The 25578-nt window shown below is 51.2% G+C and overlaps 1 protein-coding gene across 1 annotated transcript; it reads left to right on the plus strand.

Moving 5' to 3' along the window:
* Positions 1 to 14638: 14638 nt before the first annotated feature.
* LOC141109939 (leucine-rich repeat-containing protein 38-like) lies at positions 14639 to 15613 on the plus strand. The gene has a single exon (XM_073601193.1). The coding sequence runs from the start codon at positions 14954 to 14956 to the stop codon at positions 15611 to 15613; it is 660 nt and encodes a 219-aa protein (XP_073457294.1). The 5' UTR covers positions 14639 to 14953.
* The last annotated feature ends 9965 nt before the right edge of the window (positions 15614 to 25578 follow it).

Here is a 25578-nt window from a genome sequence, read left to right on the forward strand (position 1 = left end):
AGATGGGGGGATGTGAATGTGCGGTAGAGATGGGGGGATGTGAATTTATGGTAGAGATGGGGGATGTGAATGTGCGGTAGAGATGGGGGATGTGAATGTGTGGTAGAGATGGAGGATGTGAATGTGCGGTAGAGATGGAGGATGTGAATGTATTATAGAGATGGGGATGTGAATGTATGGTAGAGATGGGGGGATGTGAATGTGTGGTAGAGATGGGGGATGTGAATGTGCGGTAGAGATGGGGGGATGTGAATGTATGGTAGAGATGGGGGATGTGAATGTATGGTAGAGATGGGGGATGTGAATGTATGGTAGAGATGGGGGGATGTGAATGTGCGGTAGAGATGGGGGATGTGAATGTATGGTAGAGATGGGGGGATGTGAATGTATGGTAGAGATGGAGGATGTGAATGTGCGGTAGAGATGGGGGGAAGTGAATGTATGGTAGAGATGGGGGATGTGAATGTGTGGTAGAGATGGGGGGATGTGAATGTATGGTAGAGATGGGGGATGTGAATGTGCGGTAGAGATGGGGGGATGTGAATGTGCGGTAGAGATGGGGGATGTGAATTTATGGTAGAGATGGGGGATGTGAATGTGTGGTAGAGATGGGGGGATGTGAATGTGTGGTAGAGATGGGGGGATGTGAATGTATGGTAGAGATGGGGGATGTGAATGTGCGGTAGAGATGGGGGGATGTGAATGTGCGGTAGAGATGGAGGATGTGAATGTATTATAGAGATGGGGATGTGAATGTATGGTAGAGATGGGGGGATGTGAATGTATGGTAGAGATGGGGGATGTGAATGTGTGGTAGAGATGGGGGATGTGAATGTGCGGTAGAGATGGGGGATGTGAATGTGTGGTAGAGATGGGGGATGTGAATGTGCGGTAGAGATGGGGGATGTGAATGTGTGGTAGAGATGGGGGGATGTGAATGTATGGTAGAGATGGGGGATGTGAATGTGTGGTAGAGATGGGGGATGTGAATGTGCGGTAGAGATGGGGGGATGTGAATGTATGGTAGAGATGGGGGATGTGAATGTATGGTAGAGATGGGGGGATGTGAATGTGTGGTAGAGATGGGGGATGTGAATGTGTGGTAGAGATGGGGGATGTGAATGTGCGGTAGAGATGGGGGATGTGAATGTGCGGTAGAGATGGGGGATGTGAATGTGTGGTAGAGATGGGGGATGTGAATGTGCGGTAGAGATGGGGGGATGTGAATGTATGGTAGAGATGGGGGATGTGAATGTGCGGTAGAGATAGGGGATGTGAATGTGCGGTAGAGATGGGGGGATGTGAATGTGCGGATGAGATGGGGGGATGTGAATGTATGGTAGAGATGGGGGGATGTGAATGTGCGGTAGAGATGGGGATGTGAATGTGCGGTAGAGATAGGGGATGTGAATGTGCGGTAGAGATGGGGGGATGTGAATGTGTGGTAGAGATGGGGGGATGTGAATGTATGGTAGAGATGGGGGATGTGAATGTGTGGTAGAGATGGGGGATGTGAATGTGTGGTAGAGATGGGGGGATGTGAATGTGCGGTAGAGATGGGGGGATTTGAATGTATGGTAGAGATGGGGATGTGAATGTGCGGTAGAGATGGGGGATGTGAATGTGCGGTAGAGATGGGGGGATGTGAATGTGTGGTAGAGATGGGGGAATGTGAATGTGTGGTAGAGATGGGGGGATGTGAATGTATGGTAGAGATGGGGGGATGTGAATGTGCAGTAGAGATGGGGGATGTGAATGTGTGGTAGAGATTGGGGATGTGAATTTATGATAGAGATGGGGGATGTGAATGTGTGGTAGAGATGGGGGGATGTGAATGTGCGGTAGAGATGGGGGATGTGAATTTATGGTAGAGATGGAGGATGTGAATGTGCGGTAGAGATGGGGGGATGTGAATGTATGGTAGAGATGGGGGATGTGAATGTGTGGTAGAGATGGGGGGATGTGAATGTGCGGTAGAGATGGGGGGATGTGAATGTATGGTAGAGATGGGGGATGTGAATGTGTGGTAGAGATGGGGGATGTGAATTTATGGTAGAGATGGAGGATGTGAATGTGTGGTAGAGATGGGGGGATGTGAATGTGCGGTAGAGATGGGGGATGTGAATTTATGGTAGAGATGGAGGATGTGAATGTGCGGTAGAGATGGGGGGATGTGAATGTATGGTAGAGATGGGGGATGTGAATGTGTGGTAGAGATGGGGGGATGTGAATGTGCGGTAGAGATGGGGGGATGTGAATGTATGGTAGAGATGGGGGATGTGAATGTGTGGTAGAGATGGGGGATGTGAATTTATGGTAGAGATGGAGGATGTGAATGTATGGTAGAGATGGGGATGTGAATGTGCGGTAGAGATGGGGGATGTGAATTTATGGTAGAGATGGGGGATGTGAATGTGTGGTAGAGATGGGGGATGTGAATTTATGGTAGAGATGGGGGGATGTGAATGTGCGGTAGAGATGGGGGATGTGAATGTGTGGTAGAGATGGAGGATGTGAATGTGCGGTAGAGATGGGGGATGTGAATGTATGGTAGAGATGGGGGGATTGTGAATGTGTGGTAGAGATGGAGGATGTGAATGTGTGGTAGAGATGGGGGATGTGAATGTGCGGTAGAGATGGGGGGATTGTGAATGTGCGGTAGAGATGGGGGATGTGAATGTGCGGTAGAGATGGGGGATGTGAATGTATGGTAGAGATGGGGGGATGTGAATGTATGGTAGAGATAGGGGGATGTGAATGTGCGGTAGAGATGGAGGGATGTGAATGTGCGGTAGAGATGGGGATGTGAATGTGCGGTAGAGATGGGGGATGTGAATGTGTGGTAGAGATGGGGGGATGTGAATGTGTGGTAGAGATGGGGGATGTGAATGTGTGGTAGAGATGGGGGGATGTGAATGTGCGGTAGAGATGGGGGATGTGAATGTGTGGTAGAGATGGGGGATGTGAATGTGTGGTAGAGATGGGGGGATGTGAATGTGTGGTAGAGATGGGGGGATGTGAATGTGCGGTAGAGATGGGGGATGTGAATGTGCGGTAGAGATGGGGGATGTGAATGTGCGGTAGAGATGGGGGATGTGAATGTGTGGTAGAGATGGGGGGATGTGAATGTGTGGTAGAGATGGGGGATGTGAATGTGTGGTAGAGATGGGGGGATGTGAATGTGTGGTAGAGATGGGGGGATGTGAATGTATGGTAGAGATGGGGGGATGTGAATGTGCGGTAGAGATGGGGGATGTGAATGTGCGGTAGAGATGGGGGATGTGAATGTGCGGTAGAGATGGGGGGATTTGAATGTATGGTAGAGATGGGGGATTTGAATGTGCGGTAGAGATGGGGGGATGTGAATGTGCAGTAGAGATGGGGATGTGAATGTGCGGTAGAGATGGGGGATGTGAATGTGTGGTAGAGATGGGGGATGTGAATGTATGGTAGAGATGGGGGGATGTGAATGTGCGGTAGAGATGGGGGATGTGAATGTGCGGTAGAGATGGGGGATGTGAATGTGCGGTAGAGATGGGGGGATGTGAATGTGCGGTAGAGATGGGGGATGTGAATGTGCGGTAGAGATGGGGGATGTGAATGTGCGGTAGAGATGGGGGGATGTGAATGTATGGTAGAGATGGGGGATTTGAATGTGCGGTAGAGATGGGGGGATGTGAATGTGCAGTAGAGATGGGGATGTGAATGTGCGGTAGAGATGGGGGATGTGAATGTGTGGTAGAGATGGGGGATGTGAATGTGCGGTAGAGATGGGGGATGTGAATGTATGGTAGAGATGGGGGGATGTGAATGTGCGGTAGAGATGGGGGGATGTGAATGTGCGGTAGAGATGGGGGATGTGAATGTGTGGTAGAGATGGGGGGGTGTGAATGTATGGTAGAGATGGGGGGATGTGAATGTTCGGTAGAGATGGGGGGATGTGAATGTGCGGTAGAGATGGGGGGATGTGAATGTGCGGTAGAGATGGGGGATGTGAATGTGTGGTAGAGATGGGGGGTGTGAATGTGCGGTAGAGATGGGGGGATGTGAATGTGTGGTAGAGATGGGGGATGTGAATGTGCGGTAGAGATGGGGGATGTGAATGTATGGTAGAGATGGGGATGTGAATGTGCGGTAGAGATGGGGGGATGTGAATGTGCGGTAGAGATGGGGGGATGTGAATGTGCGGTAGAGATGGGGGATGTGAATGTGCGGTAGAGATGGGGGGATGTGAATGTGTGGTAGAGATGGGGGAATGTGAATGTGTGGTAGAGATGGGGGGATGTGAATGTATGGTAGAGATGGGGGGATGTGAATGTGCAGTAGAGATGGGGGATGTGAATGTGTGGTAGAGATTGGGGATGTGAATTTATGATAGAGATGGGGGATGTGAATGTGTGGTAGAGATGGGGGGATGTGAATGTGCGGTAGAAATGGGGGATGTGAATTTATGGTAGAGATGGAGGATGTGAATGTGCGGTAGAGATGGGGGGATGTGAATGTATGGTAGAGATGGGGGATGTGAATGTGTGGTAGAGATGGGGGGATGTGAATGTGCGGTAGAGATGGGGGGATGTGAATGTATGGTAGAGATGGGGGATGTGAATGTGTGGTAGAGATGGGGGATGTGAATTTATGGTAGAGATGGAGGATGTGAATGTGTGGTAGAGATGGGGGGATGTGAATGTGCGGTAGAGATGGGGGATGTGAATTTATGGTAGAGATGGAGGATGTGAATGTGCGGTAGAGATGGGGGGATGTGAATGTATGGTAGAGATGGGGGATGTGAATGTGTGGTAGAGATGGGGGGATGTGAATGTGCGGTAGAGATGGGGGGATGTGAATGTATGGTAGAGATGGGGGATGTGAATGTGTGGTAGAGATGGGGGATGTGAATTTATGGTAGAGATGGAGGATGTGAATGTATGGTAGAGATGGGGATGTGAATGTGCGGTAGAGATGGGGGGATGTGAATGTATGGTAGAGATGGGGGATGTGAATGTGTGGTAGAGATGGGGGATGTGAATTTATGGTAGAGATGGGGGATGTGAATGTGTGGTAGAGATGGGGGATGTGAATTTATGGTAGAGATGGGGGGATGTGAATGTGCGGTAGAGATGGGGGATGTGAATGTGTGGTAGAGATGGAGGATGTGAATGTGCGGTAGAGATGGGGGATGTGAATGTATGGTAGAGATGGGGGGATTGTGAATGTGTGGTAGAGATGGAGGATGTGAATGTGTGGTAGAGATGGGGGATGTGAATGTGCGGTAGAGATGGGGGGATTGTGAATGTGCGGTAGAGATGGGGGATGTGAATGTGCGGTAGAGATGGGGGATGTGAATGTATGGTAGAGATGGGGGGATGTGAATGTATGGTAGAGATAGGGGGATGTGAATGTGCGGTAGAGATGGAGGGATGTGAATGTGCGGTAGAGATGGGGATGTGAATGTGCGGTAGAGATGGGGGATGTGAATGTGTGGTAGAGATGGGGGGATGTGAATGTGTGGTAGAGATGGGGGATGTGAATGTGTGGTAGAGATGGGGGGATGTGAATGTGCGGTAGAGATGGGGGATGTGAATGTGTGGTAGAGATGGGGGATGTGAATGTGTGGTAGAGATGGGGGGATGTGAATGTGTGGTAGAGATGGGGGGATGTGAATGTGCGGTAGAGATGGGGGATGTGAATGTGCGGTAGAGATGGGGGATGTGAATGTGCGGTAGAGATGGGGGATGTGAATGTGTGGTAGAGATGGGGGGATGTGAATGTGTGGTAGAGATGGGGGATGTGAATGTGTGGTAGAGATGGGGGGATGTGAATGTGTGGTAGAGATGGGGGGATGTGAATGTATGGTAGAGATGGGGGGATGTGAATGTGCGGTAGAGATGGGGGATGTGAATGTGCGGTAGAGATGGGGGATGTGAATGTGCGGTAGAGATGGGGGGATTTGAATGTATGGTAGAGATGGGGGATTTGAATGTGCGGTAGAGATGGGGGGATGTGAATGTGCAGTAGAGATGGGGATGTGAATGTGCGGTAGAGATGGGGGATGTGAATGTGTGGTAGAGATGGGGGATGTGAATGTATGGTAGAGATGGGGGGATGTGAATGTGCGGTAGAGATGGGGGATGTGAATGTGCGGTAGAGATGGGGGATGTGAATGTGCGGTAGAGATGGGGGGATGTGAATGTGCGGTAGAGATGGGGGATGTGAATGTGCGGTAGAGATGGGGGATGTGAATGTGCGGTAGAGATGGGGGGATGTGAATGTATGGTAGAGATGGGGGATTTGAATGTGCGGTAGAGATGGGGGGATGTGAATGTGCAGTAGAGATGGGGATGTGAATGTGCGGTAGAGATGGGGGATGTGAATGTGTGGTAGAGATGGGGGATGTGAATGTGCGGTAGAGATGGGGGATGTGAATGTATGGTAGAGATGGGGGGATGTGAATGTGCGGTAGAGATGGGGGGATGTGAATGTGCGGTAGAGATGGGGGATGTGAATGTGTGGTAGAGATGGGGGGGTGTGAATGTATGGTAGAGATGGGGGGATGTGAATGTTCGGTAGAGATGGGGGGATGTGAATGTGCGGTAGAGATGGGGGGATGTGAATGTGCGGTAGAGATGGGGGATGTGAATGTGTGGTAGAGATGGGGGGTGTGAATGTGCGGTAGAGATGGGGGGATGTGAATGTGTGGTAGAGATGGGGGATGTGAATGTGTGGTAGAGATGGGGGATGTGAATGTGTGGTAGAGATGGGGGATGTGAATGTGTGGTAGAGATGGGGGATGTGAATGTGCGGTAGAGATGGGGGATGTGAATGTGTGGTAGAGATGGAGGGATGTGAATGTGCGGTAGAGATGGGGGATGTGAATGTGTGGTAGAGATGGGGGATGTGAATGTGTGGTAGAGATGGGGGATGTGAATGTGTGGTAGAGATGGGGGATGTGAATGTGTGGTAGAGATGGGGGATGTGAATGTGCGGTAGAGATGGGGGATGTGAATGTGTGGTAGAGATGGAGGGATGTGAATGTGCGGTAGAGATGGGGGATGTGAATGTGTGGTAGAGATGGGGGATGTGAATGTGCGGTAGAGATGGGGGATGTGAATGTATGGTCGAGATGGGGGATGTGAATGTGTGGTAGAGATGGGGGGATGTGAATGTGTGGTAGAGATGGGGGGATGTGAATGTGCGGTAGAGATGGGGGGATGTGAATGTGCGGTAGAGATGGGGTGATGTGAATGTGCGATAGAGATGGGGGGATGTGAATGTGCGGTCGAGATGGGGATGTGAATGTGTGGTAGAGATGGGGGGATGTGAATGTGCGGTAGAGATGGGGGATGTGAATGTGTGGTAGAGATGGGGGGATGTGAATGTGCGGTAGAGATGGGGGATGTGAATGTGTGGTAGAGATGGGGGGATGTGAATGTGCGGTAGAGATGGGGGATGTGAATGTGTGGTATAGATGGGGATGTGAATGTGCGGTAGAGATGGGGGCATGTGAATGTGCGGTAGAGATGGGGGGATGTGAATGTGTGGTATAGATGGGGGATGTGAATGTGCGGTAGAGATGGGGGGATGTGAATGTGCGGTAGAGATGGGGGATGTGAATGTGTGGTAGAGATGGGGGGATGTGAATGTATGGTAGAGATGGGGATGTGAATGTGTGGTAGAGATGGGGGATGTGAATGTGTGGTAGAGATGGGGGGATGTGAATGTATGGTAGAGATGGGGGATGTGAATGTGCGGTAGAGATGGGGGATGTGAATGTGCGGTATAGATGGGGATGTGAATGTGTGGTAGAGATGGGGGGATGTGAATGTATGGTAGAGATGGGGGATGTGAATGTATGGTAGAGATGGGGGATGTGAATGTGTGGTAGAGATGGGGGGATGTGAATGTGCGGTAGAGATGGGGGATGTGAATGTGCGGTATAGATGGGGATGTGAATGTGTGGTAGAGATGGGGGGATGTGAATGTGCGGTAGAGGTGGGGGGATGTGAATGTATGGTAGAGATGGGGGGATGTGAATGTATGGTAGAGATGGGGGATGTGAATGTGCGGTAGAGATGGAGGATGTGAATGTGCGGTATAGATGGGGGGATGTGAATGTGTGGTAGAGATGGGGGGATGTGAATGTATGGTAGAGATGGGGGATGTGAATGTGCGGTAGAGATGGGGGGATGTGAATGTGCGGTAGAGATGGGGGGATGTGAATGTGCGGTAGAGATGGGGGATGTGAATGTGTGGTAGAGATGGGGGATGTGAATGTGCGGTAGAGATGGGGGGATGTGAATGTGCGGTAGAGGTGGGGGGATGTGAATGTATGGTAGAGATGGGGGGATGTGAATGTATGGTAGAGATGGGGGGATGTGAATGTATGGTAGAGATGGGGAATGTGAATGTGCGGTAGAGATGGGGGGATGTGAATGTGCGGTATAGATGGGGGATGTGAATGTGTGGTAGAGATGGGGGATGTGAATGTGCGGTAGAGATGGGGATGTGAATGTGCGGTAGAGATGGGGGCATGTGAATGTGCGGTAGAGATGGGGGATGTGAATGTGCGGTAGAGATGGGGGGATGTGAATGTGCGGTATAGATGGGGGATGTGAATGTGCGGTAGAGATGGGGGCATGTGAATGTGCGGTAGAGATGGGGGGATGTGAATGTGCGGTATAGATGGGGGATGTGAATGTGCGGTAGAGATGGGGGGATGTGAATGTGCGGTAGAGATGGGGGGATGTGAATGTGCGGTAGAGATGGGGGGATGTGAATGTATGGTAGAGATGGGGGATGTGAATGTGTGGTAGAGATGGGGGATGTGAATGTGTGGTAGAGATGGGGGGATGTGAATGTATGGTAGAGATGGGGGGATGTGAATGTGCGGTAGAGGTGGGGGGATGTGAATGTATGGTAGAGATGGGGAAAGTGAATGTGCGGTAGAGATGGGGGGATGTGAATGTGTGGTATAGATGGGGGATGTGAATGTGTGGTAGAGATGGGGGATGTGAATGTGCGGTAGAGATGGGGGATGTGAATGTGTGGTAGAGATGGAGGGATGTGAATGTGCGGTAGAGATGGGGGATGTGAATGTGCGGTAGAGATGGGGTGATGTGAATGTGTGGTAGAGATGGGGGGATGTGAATGTATGGTAGAGATGGGGGGATGTGAATGTGTGGTAGAGATGGGGGATGTGAATGTGCGGTAGAGATGGGGGGTGTGAATGTGTGGTAGAGATGGGGGATGTGAATGTGCGGTAGAGATGGGGGATGCGAATGTGCGGTAGAGATGGGGGATGCGAATGTGCGGTAGAGATGGGGGGATGTGAATGTATGGTAGAGATGGGGGGATGTGAATGTGCAGTAGAGATGGGGGGATGTGAATGTGCGGTAGAGATGGGGGATGTGAATGTGCGGTAGAGATGGGGGGATGTGAATGTATGGTAGAGATGGGGGGATGTGAATGTGCGGTAGAGATGGGGGGATGTGAATGTGTGGTAGAGATGGGGGATGTGAATGTGCGGTAGAGATGGGGGATGTGAATGTGCGGTAGAGATGGGGGATGCGAATGTGCGGTAGAGATGGGGGATGTGAATGTGTGGTAGAGATGGGGGGATGTGAATGTGCGGTAGAGATGGGGGATGTGAATGTGCGGTAGAGATGGGGATGTGAATGTGCGGTAGAGATGGGGGGATGTGAATGTATGGTAGAGATGGGGGGATGTGAATGTGCGGTAGAGACGGGGGATGTGAATGTGTGGTAGAGATGGGGGGATGTGAATGTGCGGTAGAGATGGGGGGATGTGAATGTATGGTAGAGATGGGGGGATGTGAATGTGCGGTAGAGATGGGGGGATGTGAATGTGTGGTAGAGATGGGGGATGTGAATGTATGGTAGAGATGGGGGATGTGAATGTGCGGTAGAGATGGGGGATGTGAATGTGCGGTAGAGATGGGGGATGTGAATGTATGGTAGAGATGGGGGGATGTGAATGTGCGGTAGAGATGGGGGGATGTGAATGTATGGTAGAGATGGGGGGATGTGAATGTGCGGTAGAGATGGGGGGATGTGAATGTATGGTAGAGATGGGGGGATGTGAATGTGCGGTAGAGATGGGGGATGTGAATGTGTGGTAGAGATGGGGGGATGTGAATGTGCGGTAGAGATGGGGGATGTGAATGTATGGTAGAGATGGGGGATGTGAATGTGCGGTAGAGATGGGGGATGTGAATGTGCCTTAGAGATGGGGGGATGTGAATGTATGGTAGAGATGGGGGGATGTGAATGTGCGGTAGAGATGGGGGGATGTGAATGTATGGTAGAGATGGGGGGGTGTGAATGTGTGGTAGAGATGGGGGATGTGAATGTGCGGTAGAGATGGGGGATGTGAATGTGCGGTAGAGATGGGGGGATGTGAATGTGTGGTAGAGATGGGGGATGTGAATGTGCGGTAGAGATGGGGGATGTGAATGTGCGGTAGAGATGGGGATGTGAATGTGCGGTAGAGATGGGGGGATGTGAATGTGCGGTAGAGATGGGGGATGTGAATGTGTGGTAGAGATGGGGGGATGTGAATGTGCGGTAGAGATGGGGGATGTGAATGTGTGGTAGAGATGGGGGGATGTGAATGTGTGGTAGAGATGGGGGGATGTGAATGTGCGGTAGAGATGGGGGGATGTGAATGTGCGGTAGAGATGGGGGGATGTGAATGTGCGGTAGAGATGGGGGATGAGAATGTGTGGTAGAGATGGGGGGATGTGAATGTGCGATAGAGATGGGGGATGTGAATGTGTGGTATAGATGGGGGGATGTGAATGTGTGGTAGAGATGGGGGATGTGAATGTATGGTAGAGATGGGGGGATGTGAATGTGTGGTAGAGATGGGGGATGTGAATGTGCGGTAGAGATGGGGGATGTGAATGTGCGGTAGAGATGGGGGATGTGAATGTATGGTAGAGATGGGGATGTGAATGTGCGGTAGAGATGGGGGATGCGAATGTGCGGTAGAGATGGGGATGTGAATGTATGGTAGAGATGGGGATGTGAATGTGCGGTAGAGATGGGGGGATGTGAATGTGCGGTAGAGATGGGGGATGTGAATGTGCGGTAGAGATGGGGGATGTGAATGTGCGGTAGAGATGGGGGATGTGAATGTGTGGTAGAGATGGGGGATGTGAATGTGCGGTAGAGATGGGGGATGTGAATGTGTGGTAGAGATGGAGGGATGTGAATGTGCGGTAGAGATGGGGGATGTGAATGTGTGGTAGAGATGGGGGATGTGAATGTGCGGTAGAGATGGGGGATGTGAATGTATGGTCGAGATGGGGGATGTGAATGTGTGGTAGAGATGGGGGGATGTGAATGTGTGGTAGAGATGGGGGGATGTGAATGTGCGGTAGAGATGGGGGGATGTGAATGTGCGGTAGAGATGGGGTGATGTGAATGTGCGATAGAGATGGGGGGATGTGAATGTGCGGTCGAGATGGGGATGTGAATGTGTGGTAGAGATGGGGGGATGTGAATGTGCGGTAGAGATGGGGGATGTGAATGTGTGGTAGAGATGGGGGGATGTGAATGTGCGGTAGAGATGGGGGATGTGAATGTGTGGTAGAGATGGGGGGATGTGAATGTGCGGTAGAGATGGGGGATGTGAATGTGTGGTATAGATGGGGATGTGAATGTGCGGTAGAGATGGGGGCATGTGAATGTGCGGTAGAGATGGGGGGATGTGAATGTGTGGTATAGATGGGGGATGTGAATGTGCGGTAGAGATGGGGGGATGTGAATGTGCGGTAGTGATGGGGGATGTGAATGTGTGGTAGAGATGGGGGATGTGAATGTGTGGTAGAGATGGGGGGATGTGAATGTATGGTAGAGATGGGGATGTGAATGTGTGGTAGAGATGGGGGATGTGAATGTGTGGTAGAGATGGGGGGATGTGAATGTATGGTAGAGATGGGGGATGTGAATGTGCGGTAGAGATGGGGGATGTGAATGTGCGGTATAGATGGGGGATGTGAATGTGCGGTATAGATGGGGATGTGAATGTGTGGTAGAGATGGGGGGATGTGAATGTATGGTAGAGATGGGGGATGTGAATGTATGGTAGAGATGGGGGATGTGAATGTGTGGTAGAGATGGGGGGATGTGAATGTGCGGTAGAGATGGGGGGATGTGAATGTGCGGTAGAGGTGGGGGGATGTGAATGTATGGTAGAGATGGGGGGATGTGAATGTATGGTAGAGATGGGGGATGTGAATGTGCGGTAGAGATGGAGGATGTGAATGTGCGGTATAGATGGGGGATGTGAATGTGCGGTATAGATGGGGATGTGAATGTGTGGTAGAGATGGGGGGATGTGAATGTATGGTAGAGATGGGGGATGTGAATGTGCGGTAGAGATGGGGGGATGTGAATGTGCGGTAGAGATGGGGGGATGTGAATGTGCGGTAGAGATGGGGGATGTGAATGTGTGGTAGAGATGGGGGATGTGAATGTGCGGTAGAGATGGGGGGATGTGAATGTGCGGTAGAGGTGGGGGGATGTGAATGTATGGTAGAGATGGGGGATGTGAATGTATGGTAGAGATGGGGGGATGTGAATGTATGGTAGAGATGGGGAATGTGAATGTGCGGTAGAGATGAGGGGATGTGAATGTGCGGTATAGATGGGGGATGTGAATGTGTGGTAGAGATGGGGGATGTGAATGTGCGGTAGAGATGGGGATGTGAATGTGCGGTAGAGATGGGGGCATGTGAATGTGCGGTAGAGATGGGGGATGTGAATGTGCGGTAGAGATGGGGGGATGTGAATGTGCGGTATAGATGGGGGATGTGAATGTGCGGTAGAGATGGGGGCATGTGAATGTGCGGTAGAGATGGGGGGATGTGAATGTGCGGTATAGATGGGGGATGTGAATGTGCGGTAGAGATGGGGGGATGTGAATGTGCGGTAGAGATGGGGGGATGTGAATGTGCGGTAGAGATGGGGGGATGTGAATGTATGGTAGAGATGGGGGATGTGAATGTGTGGTAGAGATGGGGGATGTGAATGTATGGTAGAGATGGGGGGATGTGAATGTGCGGTAGAGGTGGGGGGATGTGAATGTATGGTAGAGATGGGGAAAGTGAATGTGCGGTAGAGATGGGGGGATGTGAATGTGCGGTATAGATGGGGGATGTGAATGTGTGGTAGAGATGGGGGATGTGAATGTGCAGTAGAGATGGGGGATGTGAATGTGTGGTAGAGATGGAGGGATGTGAATGTGCGGTAGAGATGGGGGATGTGAATGTGCGGTAGAGATGGGGTGATGTGAATGTGTGGTAGAGATGGGGGGATGTGAATGTATGGTAGAGATGGGGGGATGTGAATGTGTGGTAGAGATGGGGGATGTGAATGTGCGGTAGAGATGGGGGGTGTGAATGTGTGGTAGAGATGGGGGATGTGAATGTGCGGTAGAGATGGGGGGATGTGAATGTATGGTAGAGATGGGGGGATGCGAATGTGCGGTAGAGATGGGGGATGCGAATGTGCGGTAGAGATGGGGGGATGTGAATGTATGGTAGAGATGGGGGGATGTGAATGTGCGGTAGAGATGGGGGGATGTGAATGTGCGGTAGAGATGGGGGATGTGAATGTGCGGTAGAGATGGGGGGATGTGAATGTATGGTAGAGATGGGGGGATGTGAATGTGCGGTAGAGATGGGGGGATGTGAATGTGTGGTAGAGATGGGGGATGTGAATGTGCGGTAGAGATGGGGGATGTGAATGTGCGGTAGAGATGGGGGATGCGAATGTGCGGTAGAGATGGGGGATGTGAATGTGTGGTAGAGATGGGGGGATGTGAATGTGCGGTAGAGATGGGGGGATGTGAATGTATGGTAGAGATGGGGGGATGTGAATGTGCGGTAGAGACGGGGGATGTGAATGTGTGGTAGAGATGGGGGGATGTGAATGTGCGGTAGAGATGGGGGGATGTGAATGTATGGTAGAGATGGGGGGATGTGAATGTGCGGTAGAGATGGGGGGATGTGAATGTGTGGTAGAGATGGGGGATGTGAATGTATGGTAGAGATGGGGGATGTGAATGTGTGGTAGAGATGGGGGGATGTGAATGTATGGTAGAGATGGGGGGATGTGAATGTGTGGTAGAGATGGGGGGATGTGAATGTGCGGTAGAGATGGGGGGATGTGAATGTATGGTAGAGATGGGGGGATGTGAATGTGCGGTAGAGATGGGGGATGTGAATGTGCGGTAGAGATGGGGGATGTGAATGTGCGGTAGAGATGGGGGATGTGAATGTGCGGTAGAGATGGGGGATGTGAATGTGCGGTAGAGATGGGGGGATGTGAATGTGCGGTAGAGATGGGGGATGTGAATGTGCGGTAGAGATGGGGGGATGTGAATGTGCGGTAGAGATGGGGGGATGTGAATGTGTGGTAGAGATGGGGGATGTGAATGTGTGGTAGAGATGGGGGGATGTGAATGTGCGGTAGAGATGGGGGGACACAATGGGGGGGATTTACTAACGACTTCGCATAATACAGTTGCTCCAGAGCTTAGTAATAAATGAGGGGGAGGTCTGCTGACTTCCATCATCCAATCACATGCAAGCAAAGATGTTGTTTTTTTTATTTCCCTGGCACGTGATTGGGTGGAGGAATTGCACTTGCAGAGTGCGCCGTCTATTTGCCTTTAGTAAATCCCCTCCGTAGATCTACATTGTATGGAAATGGTGGGTGTCAGTAAATTTGCTGACGTTTCCTCCACAGGTTCTCCGATCCATGGTGGATGTGATTGGTTTTCTCTCGGCAGATTGGGTGAGTGACTATTTTATTCCCCTCCCCCATGTCTGCTGCCATCTGATCTGTGATGTTATGTGATCTCCAGGATCCATTCACATAGAAGGAGAGGAGAACAATGTCTCTGTCCTAGTCCTTGGAAATCCTCTACAATGCTGCCATGCGTCCTCTGCTACGCCTCGCCTCTCTTCTGCCTGGTTTGCCTCTTCCTCATGTTACCTCGAAGTCTCCTTTGCCCTTCTGTCTGCCTCTGCTTGGACTATCACACCATAGACTGCCGGGATCAAGGACTTCCCAGCCTTCCCAATCTCTTCCCCTTGGACATTCGGAAACTTCTGGCCGCCAACAACCACATCCAGTCCATCCCGGCGGACCTGTTCTTGTTCTATGCTGACCTGGTCTACCTGGACCTCCGGAACAACTCGCTGACCGCGCTGGAGGAGGGCACCTTCAGCACCTCCACCCGCCTGGTCTTCCTGGATTTAAGTTACAACAACCTGACCCAGCTGGAAGCCGGGATTTTCAAATCGGCCGACCGGCTCATCAAGCTAAGTCTGGGGAACAATAATCTCTCGGAGGTTCACCAAGAAGCCTTCGAGAACCTGGACGCTCTCCAAGTGCTGGAACTCAATGACAATAATCTGCAAAGTATAAGCGTGGCGGTGCTGGAATCGCTGCCGTCTCTCCGGACCGTCCGCCTGGAGGGGAACCCTTGGCTATGCGACTGCGAGTTTGCCAATCTCTTTTTCTGGATTGATGAGAATTCCAATAAACTCCAGAAAGGTGGGTCACCCATGTGGGCCAGCCATTGACATGTTGGAGAGTTCCTCACAGGGACCCTTCCATGCTTAGAGTAGACCCCAAAATATACACACCCCCAGATTCCCGGGAACAGCCAGCCAACCCTTCCACTCCTTCACTGCTCTGCAAACGTGGCTTGTTTGTCCACTTACCTGTCAGTCCTCATACGTGTCTGTTCCCATACGTGTCTGTCCTCATACGTGTCTGTCCTCATACGTGTCAGTCCTCATACGTGTCTGTCCTCATACGTGTCTGTCCTCATACGTGTCTGTCCTCATACGTGTCTGTCCTCATACGTGTCAGTCCTCATACATGTCTGTCCTCATACGTGTCTGTCCTCATACGTGTCTGTCCTCATACGTGTCTGTCCTCATACGTGTCTGTCCTCATAAGTGTCTATCCCCATACGTGTCTGTCTCCATACGTGTCTGTCCTCATACGTGTCTGTCTCCATACGTGTCTATCCTCATACATGTCTGTCCACATACATGTCTGTTCCCATACGTGTCTGTCCCCATACATGTCTGTCTCCATACGTGTCTGTCCTCATACGTGTCTGTCTCCATACGTGTCTGTCTCCATACGTGTCTATCCTCATACATGTCTGTCCACATACATGTCTGTCCCCATACATGTCTGTCTTCATACATGTCTGTCCTGATCTGTGTCCCTCCACATATATGTCTGTCCTCATACGTGTCTATTCTCATACGTGTCTGTCCTCATATGTGTCTCTCCACATACGTGTCTGTCCTCATACATGTCTGTCCTCATACATGTCTGTCCCCATACATGTATGTCCTCATACATGTCTGTCTTCATACGTGTCTGTCCCCATACATATGGGGACAGACACATGTCTGTCCTGATCTGTGTCCCTCCACGCGTGTCTGTCCTCATACGTGTCTGTCCTCATACGTGTCGGTCCTCATACGTGTCTATTCTCATACGTGTCTGTCCTCATCTGTGTCTCTCCACATACGTGTCTCTCCACATACGTGTCTCTCCACATACGTGTCTGTCCTCATACCTGTCTGTCCTCATACCTGTCTGTCCTCATACGTGTCTGTCCTCATACGTGTCTGCCCTCATACGTGTCTGCCCTCATACGTGTCTGTCCACATACGTGTCTGTCCACATACGTGTCTGTCCTCATACGTGTCTGTCCCCATACGTGACTTTCATACGTGTCTGTCCCCATACGTGTCTGTCCCCATACGTGTCTGTCCTCATACGTGTCTGTCCTCATACGTGTCTGTCCCCATACGTGTCTTTCATACATGTCTGTCCTCATACGTGTCTATTCTCATACGTGTCTGTCCTCATATGTGTCTCTCCACATACGTGTCTGTCCTCATACATGTCTGTCCTCCTACATGTCTGTCCTCCTACATGTCTGTCCCCATACATGTATATCCCCATACATGTATGTCCTCATACATGTCTGTCTTCATACGTGTCTGTCCCCATACATATGGGGACAGACACGTGTCTGTCCTGATCTGTGTCCCTCCACACGTGTCTGTCCTCATACGTGTCTGTCCTCATACGTGTCTGTCCTCATACCTGTCTGTCCTCATACCTGTCTGTCCTCATACGTGTCTGTCCTCATATGTGTCTGCCCTCATACGTGTCTGCCCTCATACGTGTCTGTCCACATACGTGTCTGTCCACATACGTGTCTGTCCTCATATGTGTCTGTCCCTATACGTGTCTGTCCTCATACGTGTCTGTCCCCATATGTGTCTTTCATACATGTCTGTCCTCATATGTGTCTCTCCACATACATGTCTGTCCTCATACATGTCTGTCCTCATACATGTCTGTCCTCATACATGTCTGTCCTCATACATGTCTGTCCTCATACGTGTCTGTCCTCATACGTGTCTTTCATACGTGTCTGTCCCCATACGTGTCTGTCCTCATACGTGTCTTTCATACGTGTCAGTCCTCATACGTGTCTGTCCTCATACGTGTCTTTCATACGTGTCTGTCCCCATACGTGTCTGTCCTCATACGTGTCTTTCATACGTGTCAGTCCTCATACATGTCTGTCCTCATACGTGTCTGTCCTCATACGTGTCTTTCATACGTGTCTGTCCCCATACGTGTCTGTCCTCATACGTGTCTTTCATACGTGTCAGTCCTCATACGTGTCTGTCCTCATACGTGTCAGTCCTCATACGTGTCTGTCCTCATACGTGTCTTTCATACGTGTCTGTCCCCATACGTGTCTGTCCCCATACGTGTCTGTCCTCATACGTGTCTTTCATACGTGTCTGTCCTCATACGTGTCTGTCCTCATACGTGTCTGTCCTCATACGTGTCTGTCCTCATACGTGTCTTTCATACGTGTCTGTCCTCATACGTGTCTGTCCTCATACGTGTCTGTCCTCATACGTGTCTGTCCTCATACGTGTCTTTCATACGTGTCTGTCCCCATACGTGTCTTTCATACGTGTCTGTCCCCATACTTGTCTGTCCTCATACGTGTCTTTCATACGTGTCTGTCCCCCTATAGGTGCTCCTCCCCCAGTGAATACATTCATTACATCGATCTGCTGATTTTCTTTTGTGGTAAAGGGGAACTCCGCCATTCCTTCTCACATGGGCGGCACAGTGGTGTAGTGGGCGGCACAGTGGTGTAGTGGGCGGCACAGTGGTGTAGTGGGCGGCACAGTGGTGTAGTGGGCGGCACAGTAGTGTAGTGGGTGGCACAGTGGTGTAGTGGGCAGCACATTCACCTAACAGCAATAGGGTCACTGGTTCAAATCCCAATCACGACACCATCTGCCTGGAGTTTGCATGTTCTCCCTGCGCCTGCGTGGGTTTCCTCCGGGTTCTCCGGTTTCCTCCCACATTCCAAAGACATGCTGGAAAGTTAATTAGATCCTGTCGAAAAATTGGCTAAATATGTGTATGTTGTATGTTGTATGTAAGCGTGTCGGGACCCCATGGGGTGAAGGACCGCGCTATACAGCAGATGGACACCGGCAGCAAAAAGCGCCCTGAGGCGATTCAGTTCGCATAGGTAGCGCTATACAAGTCACTCATTCACATGTTCTCCTCGCTCTGATGTCAGCGGTGCGTCACAGAATAGATTTCCCCTCCCCCGGTACAGGAACTTCTATCATATAATTGGACGTCTTCCCCGTCTGTATATTCTCTTCTCATTGGTCGGATTTGTGCCGGGATGGTTTTTTCATGAATTTCGTCATCGGGATTTCTCTGCACTACCAAAAAAATCCATCAAATTCATTAAAATTCCCCAAAAATTTACAAAATTCATACAAATTAATTATAAGTGCGAAAAGACTATTCACCACCAACTACCAAAACTCCTCACCAGATCCTCAAACTACAGGAGGTCCCACCGTGACTGAGGGAGAAAACCCAAGATGGATGGATGAGCGGATGGATGGATGGATCGATGAGAGGATGGATGGATGAGCGGATGGAAGAATGGATGAGCGGATGGATGGATGAGCGGATGGAAGAATGGATGAGCGGATGGATGGATGAGCGGATGGAAGAATGGATGGATGGATGGATGAGCAGATGGATGAATGGATAGATGGATGAGCGAATGAGCTGATGGATGAGCGGATGGATGGATGAGCAAATGGATGAACGGATGGATTAGCGGATGGATGAGCTGATCGATGAGCGGATGGATAAATGGATGAGCGGATGGATGGATGAGCGGATGGATGGATGGATGGATGAGCGGATGGATGGATGGATGGATGGATGAGCGGATGGATGGATGGATGGATGGATGGATGAGCGGATGGATGGATGAGTGGATGGATGAGCGGATGGATGGATGAGTGGATGGATGAGCGGATGGATGGATGAGCGGATGGATGGATGAGCGGATGGATGAGCGGATGGATGGATGAATGAGCGGATGGATGGATGAGCGGATGGATGAGCGGATGGATGGATGGATGAGCGGATGGATGGATGAATGAGCGGATGGATGGATGAGCGGATGGATGAGCGGATGGATGGATGGATGAGCGGATGGATGGATGGATGAGCGGATGGATGGATGAATGAGCGGATGGATGGATGAGCGGATGGATGAGCGGATGGATGGATGAGCGGATGGATGGATGGATGAGCGGATGGATGGATGAGCGGATGGATGGATGGATGAGCGGATGGATGAGCGGATGGATGAGCGGATGGATGGATGGATGAGCGGATGGATGAGCGGATGGATGGATGAGCGGATGGATGGATGGATGAGCGGATGGATGAGCGGATGGATGGATGAGCGGATGGATGGATGGATGAGCGGATGGATGAGCGGATGGATGGATGAGCGGATGGATGGATGGATGAGCGGATGGATGAGCGGATGGATGGATGAGCGGATGGATGGATGAGCGGATGGATGAACGGATGGATTAGTGGATGGATGAGCTGATCGATGAGCGCATGGATAAATGGATGAATGAGCGGATGGATGAGCGGATGAATGAGCGGGCGGATGGATGGATGGATGGATGAGCGGATGGATTAGTGGATGAGCGGATGGATGGATGGATGAGCGGATGGATGGATGAGCAGATGGATGGATGAAAGAATGGATGGATCGATGAGAGGATAAACAGATGGATGAGCGGATGGATGGATGGATGGATGAGCGGATGGAAGAATGGATGAGCGGATAGATGGATGAGCGGATGGATGGATAAGCGGATGGATGGATAAGCGGATGGATGGAAGAATGGATGGATGGATGGATGGATGGATGAGCGGATGGATGGATGGATGAGCGGATGGATTAATGGATGAGCGGATGGATGGATGAGCAGATGGATGTATGAAAGAATGGATGGATCGATGAGAGGATAAACAGATGGATGAGCGGATGGATTAATGGATGAGCGGATGGATGGATGAGCGGATGGATGGATGGATGAGCGGATGGATGGATGGATGAGCAGATGGATGGATGAGCGGATGGATGGATGGATGAGCGGATGGATGAGCGGATGGATGGATGAGCAGATGGATGGATGAGCGGATGGATGAGCGGATGGATGAGCAGATGGATGGATGAGCGGATGGATGAGCAGATGGATGGATGAGCGGATGGATGGATGAGCGGATGAGCAAATGGATAAGCTAATGGATGAGCGGATGGATGGATGAGTGGATGGATAAATGGATGGATGAGCGGATGAATGGATGAGCAGATGGATAGATGGATGAATGGATGGATGGATGAGCGGATGGATGGATGAACGGATGGATGGATGAATGAGCGGATGGATGGATGGATGAGCGGATGGATGGATGAGCGGATGGATGGATGGATGAGCGGATGGATGAATGGATGAGCGGATGGATGGATGAGCGGATGGATGAACGGATGGATTAGTGGATGGATGAGCTGATCGATGAGCGGATGGATAAATGGATGAATGAGCGGATGGATGGATGAGCGGATGAATGAGCGGGCGGATGGATGGATGGATGAGCGGATGGATTAGTGGATGAGCGGATGGATGGATGGATGGATGAGCGGATGGATGAACGGATGGATTAGCGGATGGATGAGCTGATCGATGAGCGGATGGATAAATGGATGAATGAGCGGATGGATGAGCGGATGAATGAGCGGGCGGATGGATGGATGGATGAGCAGATGGATTAGTGGATGAGCGGATGGATGGATGGATGAGCGGATGGATGGATGAGCAGATGGATGGATGAAAGAATGGATGGATCGATGAGAGGATAAACAGATGGATGAGCGGATGGATGGATGGATGAGCGGATGGATGGATGAGCGGATGATGGAAGAATGGATGGATGGATGGATGAGCGGATGGATGGATGAGCGGATGATGGAAGAATGGATGGATGGTTGGATGAGCGGATGAGCAGATGGAAGGATGAGCAAATGGATGAACGGATGGATTAGCGGATGGATGAGCTGATCGATGAGCGGATGGATAGATGAGCGGATGAATGAGCGGGCGGATGGATGGATGGATGAGCGGATGGATGGATGAGCGGATGGATGGATAAGCGGATGGATGGATAAGCGGATGGATGGATGAGCGGATGGATGTATGAAAGAATGGATGGATCGATGAGAGGATAAACAGATGGATGAGCAGATGGATTAATGGATGACCGGATGGATGGATGAGCGGATGGATGAGCGGATGGATGAGCGGATGGATTAATGGATGAGCGGATGGATGGATGAGCGGATGGATGGATGAAAGAATGGATGGATCGATGAGAGGATAAACAGATGGATGAGCAGATGGATTAATGGATGACCGGATGGATGGATGAGCGGATGGATGAGCGGATGGATTAATGGATGAGCGGATGGATGGATGAGCAGATGGATGGATGAGCGGATGGATGGATGAGCGGATGAGCAAATGGATAAGCTAATGGATGAGCGGATGGATGAGCGGATGGATGAGCAAATGGATGAACGGATGGATTAGCGGATGGATGAGCTGATCGATGAGCGGATGGATAGATGAGCGGATGAATGAGCGGGTGGATGGATGGATGGATGAGCGGATAGATGGATGAGCGGATGGATGGATAAGCGGATGGATGGATGAGCGGATGGATGGATGAGCAGATGGATGTATGAAAGAATGGATGGATTGATGAGAGGATAAACAGATGGATGAGCAGATGGATTAATGGATGACCAGATGGATGAGCGGATGGATGGATGAGCGGATGGATGGATGAGCGGATGGATGAGCGGATGGATGGATGAGCGGATGGATGAGCGGATGGATTAATGGATGAGCGGATGGATGGATGAGCGGATGGATGGATGAGCAGATGGATGGATGAGCGGATGGATGGATGAGCGGATGAGCAAATGGATAAGCTAATGGATGAGCGGATGGATGGATGAGTGGATGGATAAATGGATGGATGGATGAGCGGATGAGCAAATGGATAAGCTAATGGATGAGCGGATGAATGGATGAGCAGATGGATAGATGGATGAATGGATGGATGGATGAGCGTATGGATGAGCAGATGGATGGATGGATGAACAGATGGATGAGCGGATGGATGGATGGAAGAATGGATGGATGGATGAGCGGATGGATGGATGGAAGAATGGATGGATGGATGAGCGGATGGATGGATGAGCAGATGGATGGATGGAAGAATGGATGGATGGATGAGCGGATGGATGGATGGAAGAATGGATGGATGGATGAGCGGATGGATTAATGGATGAGCGGATGGATGGATGAGCGGATGGATGAGCAGATGGATGAGCTTATGGATGGATGGTTGGATGAGCGGATGGATGGATGAGCGGATGGATGAGCGGATGGATGGATGGTTGGATGAGCGGATGGATGGATGAGCAAATGGATGAACGGATGGATTAGCGGATGGAAGAATGGATGAGCGGATGGATGAGCGGATGGATGGATGAGTGGATGGAAGGATGAGTGGATGGATGAGCGGATGGATGGATGAGCGGATGGATGGATGAGCGGATGGATGGAAGAATGGATGGATGAGCGGATGGAAGGATGAGCAGATGGATGGCTGGATGAATGGATAGATGGCTGATTGAGCGGATGGATGGATGAGCGGATGATGAGCGGATGGATAGATGGATGGATGAGCGGATGGATGGATGAGCGGATGGATGAGCGGATGGGCAGATGGATGGATGGATCGATGAGAGGATGGATAAATAGATGGATGATGCGGATGAGCGGATGGATGAGCGGATGGATGAGCGGATGGATGGATGAGCGGACGAATGGATGAGCGGATGGATGGATGAGTGGATGGATGGATGAGCGGATGGATGGATGAGCGGATGGATGAGCGGATGGATGGATGAGCGGATGGATGAGCGGATGGATGAGCGGATGGATGGATGAGCGGATGGATGAGCGGATGGATGAGCAGATGGATGAGCGGATGGATGGATGAGCGGATGGATGAGCGGATGGATGAGTGGATGGATGAGTGGATGGATGAGTGGATGGATGAGCGGATGGATGGATGAGTGGATGGATGAGTGGATGGATGGATGAGCAGATGGATGAGCGGATGGATGGATGAGCGGATGGATGGATGAGCGGATGGATGAGCGGATGGATGAGTGGATGGATGAGCGGATGGATGGATGAGTGGATGGATGAGTGGATGGATGAGTGGATGGATGGATGAGCGGATGGATGAGTGGATGGATGAGCGGATATATGAGCGGATGGATGGATGAATGAGCGGATGGATGAATGGATGAATGGATGAATGGATAGATGGCTGGGTGGATGGATGGATGGATGAGCGGATGGATGAGCGGATGGATGGATGAATGAGCGGATGGATGGATGAGCGGATGGATGAATGAGCGGATGGATGAGCGGATGGATGGATGAGCGGATGGATGGATGAGCGGATGGATGAGCAGATGGATGGATGAGTGGATGGATGAGCGGATGGATGAGCGGATGGATGAGCGGATGGATGGATGAATGAGCGGATGGATGGATGAGCGGATGGATGAGCGGATGGATGGATGAGCGGATGGATGAGCGGATGGATGGATGAGCGGAGCGGATGGATGAGCGGATGGATGGATGAGCGGATGGATGGATGGATGAGCGGATGGATGGATGGATGAGCGGATGGATGGATGAGCGGATGGATGGATGGATGAGCGGATGGATGAGCGGATGGATGAGCGAATGGATGGGTGAGCGGATGGATGGATGAGCGGATGGATGGATGAATGAGCGGATGGATGGATGGATGAGCGGATGGATGAGCGGATGGATGGATGAGCAGATGGATGGATGGATGAGCGGATGGATGAGCGGATGGATGGATGAATGAGCGGATGGATGGATGAGCGGATGGATGAGCGGATGGATGGATGGATGGGTGAGTGGATGGATGAGCGGATGGATGGATGAGCGGATGGATGAGCGGATGGATGAGCGGATGGATGGATGAGCAGATGGATGGATGGATGAGCGGATGGATGAGCGGATGGATGGATGAGCGGATGGATGAGCGGATGGATGGATGAGCGGATGGATGAGCGGATGGATGGATGGATGAGCGGATGGATGGATGAGCGGATGGATGAGCGGATGGATGGATGGATGAGCGGATGGATGGATGAGCGGATGGATGAGCGGATGGATGGATGAATGAGCGGATGGATGGATGAGCGGATGGATGGATGAGCGGATGGATGAGCGGATGGATGGATGAATGAGCGGATGGATGGATGAGCGGATGGATGAGCGGATGGATGGATGGATGGGTGAGTGGATGGATGAGCGGATGGATGGATGAGCGGATGGATGAGCGGATGGATGGATGGATGAGCGGATGGATGGATGAGCGGATGGATGAGCGGATGGATGGATGGATGAGCGGATGGATGGATGAGCGGATGGATGAGCGGATGGATGGATGGATGAGCGGATGGATGGATGGATGGATGAGCGGATGGATGGATGAGCGGATGGATGAGCGGATGGATGGATGGATGAGCGGATGGATGGATGGATGGATGGATGAGCGGATGGATGAGTGGATGGATGGATGAGCGGATGGATGGATGGATGAGCGGATGGATGAGCGGATGGATGGATGAGTGGATGGATGGATGGATGAGCGGATGGATGGATGGATGGATGAGCGGATGGATGGATGAGCGGATGGATGAGCGGATGGATGGATGAGCGGATGGATGGATGGATGAGCGGATGGATGAGCGGATGGATGGATGAGTGGATGGATGGATGGATGAGCGGATGGATGAATGGATGGATGAGCGGATGGATGGATGAGCGGATGGATGAGCGGATGGATGGATGAGCGGATGGATGAGCGGATGGATGGATGAGCGGATGGATGAGCGGATGGATGGATGAGCAGATGGATGGCTGGAGACTTCCCCGCAAACGGCACAGTACACGGC

This window comes from Aquarana catesbeiana, linkage group LG10, assembly GCF_042186555.1.
Source record: "Aquarana catesbeiana isolate 2022-GZ linkage group LG10, ASM4218655v1, whole genome shotgun sequence".
Lineage (NCBI taxonomy): Eukaryota > Metazoa > Chordata > Amphibia > Anura > Ranidae > Aquarana > Aquarana catesbeiana.